Source organism: Chrysochloris asiatica, unplaced genomic scaffold, assembly GCF_000296735.1.
Source record: "Chrysochloris asiatica unplaced genomic scaffold, ChrAsi1.0 scaffold00014, whole genome shotgun sequence".
Taxonomy (NCBI): domain Eukaryota; kingdom Metazoa; phylum Chordata; class Mammalia; order Afrosoricida; family Chrysochloridae; genus Chrysochloris; species Chrysochloris asiatica.
In genome coordinates this window covers 17,500,320-17,503,391 of record NW_006408532.1, presented here as the reverse complement: position 1 = coordinate 17,503,391, position 3,072 = coordinate 17,500,320, and the positions used below count along the sequence as shown (strand labels likewise).

Here is a 3,072-nt window from a genome sequence, read left to right as displayed (position 1 = left end):
TTATTTAACAATAAACATTCATTGAACATTTGCTACATGCCGGTTGTTACACACTGTACCAATATAACCATGATATGAGCTGGATCCTATTAACATCCCCACTTTAAAGGCGAAAAATATGAGGCATAAAAAGATAAAGTAATTGCATAGTTGCTGTTGTTATGTGCCATGGCGTCGGTTCCGACTCATAGTGACCCTGTATAGAATTTCCAAGGCTGCAAATCTTTATGAGAGCAGAAAGCCTCATCTTTCTCCTGCGGAACAGCTGGTAGTTTCATACTGCTGACCCTGAGGTTCACAGCCCAATTCGTAAAGTCGAGTTATACATAATTAGTGGTGTGGCTAGGATTCAAATGCAGGTACTCTGACACTAGAGCACATTCCTAATGAAGGCATATAATGCCTTAACCACACCACTCACATCCTCACAAAAAAATCACCATATATAATTTACAGGTCTCAGGGCAAAACTGACACGGTGACGGCAGCAATAGATTCTAGCACAGCAACAACTGTGAGGATGGTACAGGACGGCCAGGCTGTACATATGGGTCCCAGTGATTTGGAACCCAACTTAATTGCATCTAAAAACAACAATAAAGAACAAAATGAAAATGCAGGTTCCCTTGTTCAAAATTTATTAAGAAGTTCAAAACAGAGAATTTCTTACTAAAAACAGAACCTGAAAACTAGTGGTGATCAGGTGCTTTGTGCTATTTCACAGTCTCATCCCCCTAAGGCCCCGGCTTTTCCTGGGGATGCTGTTGTTTTGTTAAGTACTGTGTAGTCTGTTCCAACTCATAGAGCCCCTGCACAGGGTTTCTGAGGCTATTAATCTTTACAGGAGCCTCATCTTTCTCCCATGGAACATCTGGTAGTTTTGAACTGCTAACCTTGAGGTTGGCAGCCTGATTCATAACCACTACACTACCTGAGCTCCTCAGTTAAACACACACACACACACACACACACAAAAAAAAAAAAACAAACTCAAATGACGAAACAGTAGGAAAAAAATACTAGAAGAAAATGTTTAAACTTGAAAGAGAGCAGGCCCCTTAACTTTCAAAGTGCAGAAGTCGTAAAGGAAGTAATAAATTTGAATATTTCAAAATTTGAAACATCACAAAAAGAACAATAACCCCAAAATTTTAAAGAAGAAGAAGAAACTGGTTGAGGCATTTGGAATATACATAGCACAAAAAAATATCAATATCTAGAATAAAATAGTTTTTACAAAACAAATTTTAAAAGACCAACAATCAAAAAACAAAAGAAAATTATGAAGGATCATGTAAAGGCATTTCTCCAGAAAGGAAATATGAAGAGCATAGAAACAAAACACAAGAGAAGGCTTAATCTTATTTGTAAAATTAAGGGAAGCCAAATTACACAAATAATATAAAGCATTTAGCTCATCAGATTAATATAAATTGTAAAGTTAGTGTGAAGAAAGAAAGCTCTCATCTGTTTCCAATAGCAGTTCAGGTTGATTTAGCATTTTCTTGAGACAGTTTAGTGATTCCTATTAAAAATCCTGGAGTCCTGGTGTGGTTCTGTGGGCTAATGCATCAGACTGCGAAGTTGTTTGAACTGCAAGGTCGGTGATTCAAACTCACCAGCTGTTCTTTGGAAACTCTATACAGGGTCGCTATAGGTTGAAATTGACTCAACAGCACTTAACAACAACTTTAAAATCTTAAATGAGCACACCCTTCTACAAAGCAAATCTACTTCTTAGTATCTACCTCAAAGAAATATGTATGTGTAAATAAAAAAAGGTGTGTAGTAAAGTTGTCACTGCAGCATTATATTTTAATAGTAAAGCAATTGAAATGGCCTACCTGTTCCAGTTGCCCCCAAGCTTGTGAAAACAAAAGTATCTCTGGACATTGTTAATAACCCCTGGAAAAAGAAAGATAAAAATCACCCCCAGCTGAGAAATCACTCTTATCAAATTTCCAACCATCACACATTTTGCCACATCTACACAAATGCTCCCTTTGGTTAAAGCAATTAATGTTCAGGATGGTAGACTCATAGGACACTGTTGTCATTTATTTTGTACTTATATGTGTTTTTCAAGTTGTCTACAGTGAACATTCATGACTTTTGTAATCAGGGAGACAATTAAGTGAGGTCGATGACCACTCTCCATTTCTGAAAAGCACTTATCACATCTTAATAATGCTGCTGTTCCACCCTTTTGGATAACTTATGACCTGAGTAAAATTGTGGGATGATGATCAAGAAGGTTCCAAACAGCAAACACTTCAGAAATGTCTACATACCTAATGATGACTGTGTGCTTTTTATAATCTGGTTCAAAGACTATTTTGCTTTATGATTTTAAAGCTTGTGTCATACAGTGTACCTACTGGGGTATCTTTTGGTGAGCATCCTTAAAGACAAGATGATTGGACAAGTCATTATTTCTGGTAGAAATGCTAGATTTGTATCACGATAAACAAAGTGATTTTGCTTTGTTTCACTATCTTTAATCTACTATCTCATGCATTTGTGTACTGGTACGTTGTACTTCCCAAACAGTATTCCCCTACGTCTGTCTCTTTTGTTTCCCTCAGTTGGCATTCAGTGGTATTCCGTGAAAGGCTGCACAGTGAACAAGAATCAGTGCTTCAAGAGAACTGTGGCAGCTTTTGAAGTTCACTCAACTCATTGCTGCCATAAACCTTTCTGCAATTTCTGAACCAGTGGACCATATCCAAATTGCATGGCTGATCCATCAGTCTCACAGCCTGACCTGGTCATCACAAGGTAGTAGCTACTATCTTTAGCCCTCTACAAACACATCAAACCTTTGCAGGGATGTAGAGGTTACAATCTGATATTGGCTAGTTATCAACATCAATACTTTTCCCCATACCACCTCCAACTCATCTCAGAAACTTCCCTTTGAAAACCATCTCGCTCATTCCTCTTTCTTTAATTAATTAATTAATTAATTCCCTTTCCAGGCCACGGAAGATGTCAAAAAGCTAGTGATTACCACAAAATACATCTCTAAATGGTATATCCTCCTAAATATTCCCATACTCCAAAATGGAGTTC

General features: G+C 37.4%; 1 protein-coding gene across 1 annotated transcript in view; it reads left to right on the top strand.

Annotated features, from left to right (window-relative positions):
• LOC102838888 (chromosome unknown open reading frame, human C9orf57) overlaps positions 1 to 2,710 on the top strand; it is a 14,858-nt gene extending 12,148 nt beyond the window's left edge. The window contains 1 exon segment of the mRNA XM_006835002.1: positions 2,586 to 2,710. Within this exon segment, the coding sequence (XP_006835065.1) occupies positions 2,586 to 2,710 (125 nt within the window).
• Positions 2,711 to 3,072: the final 362 nt, after the last annotated feature.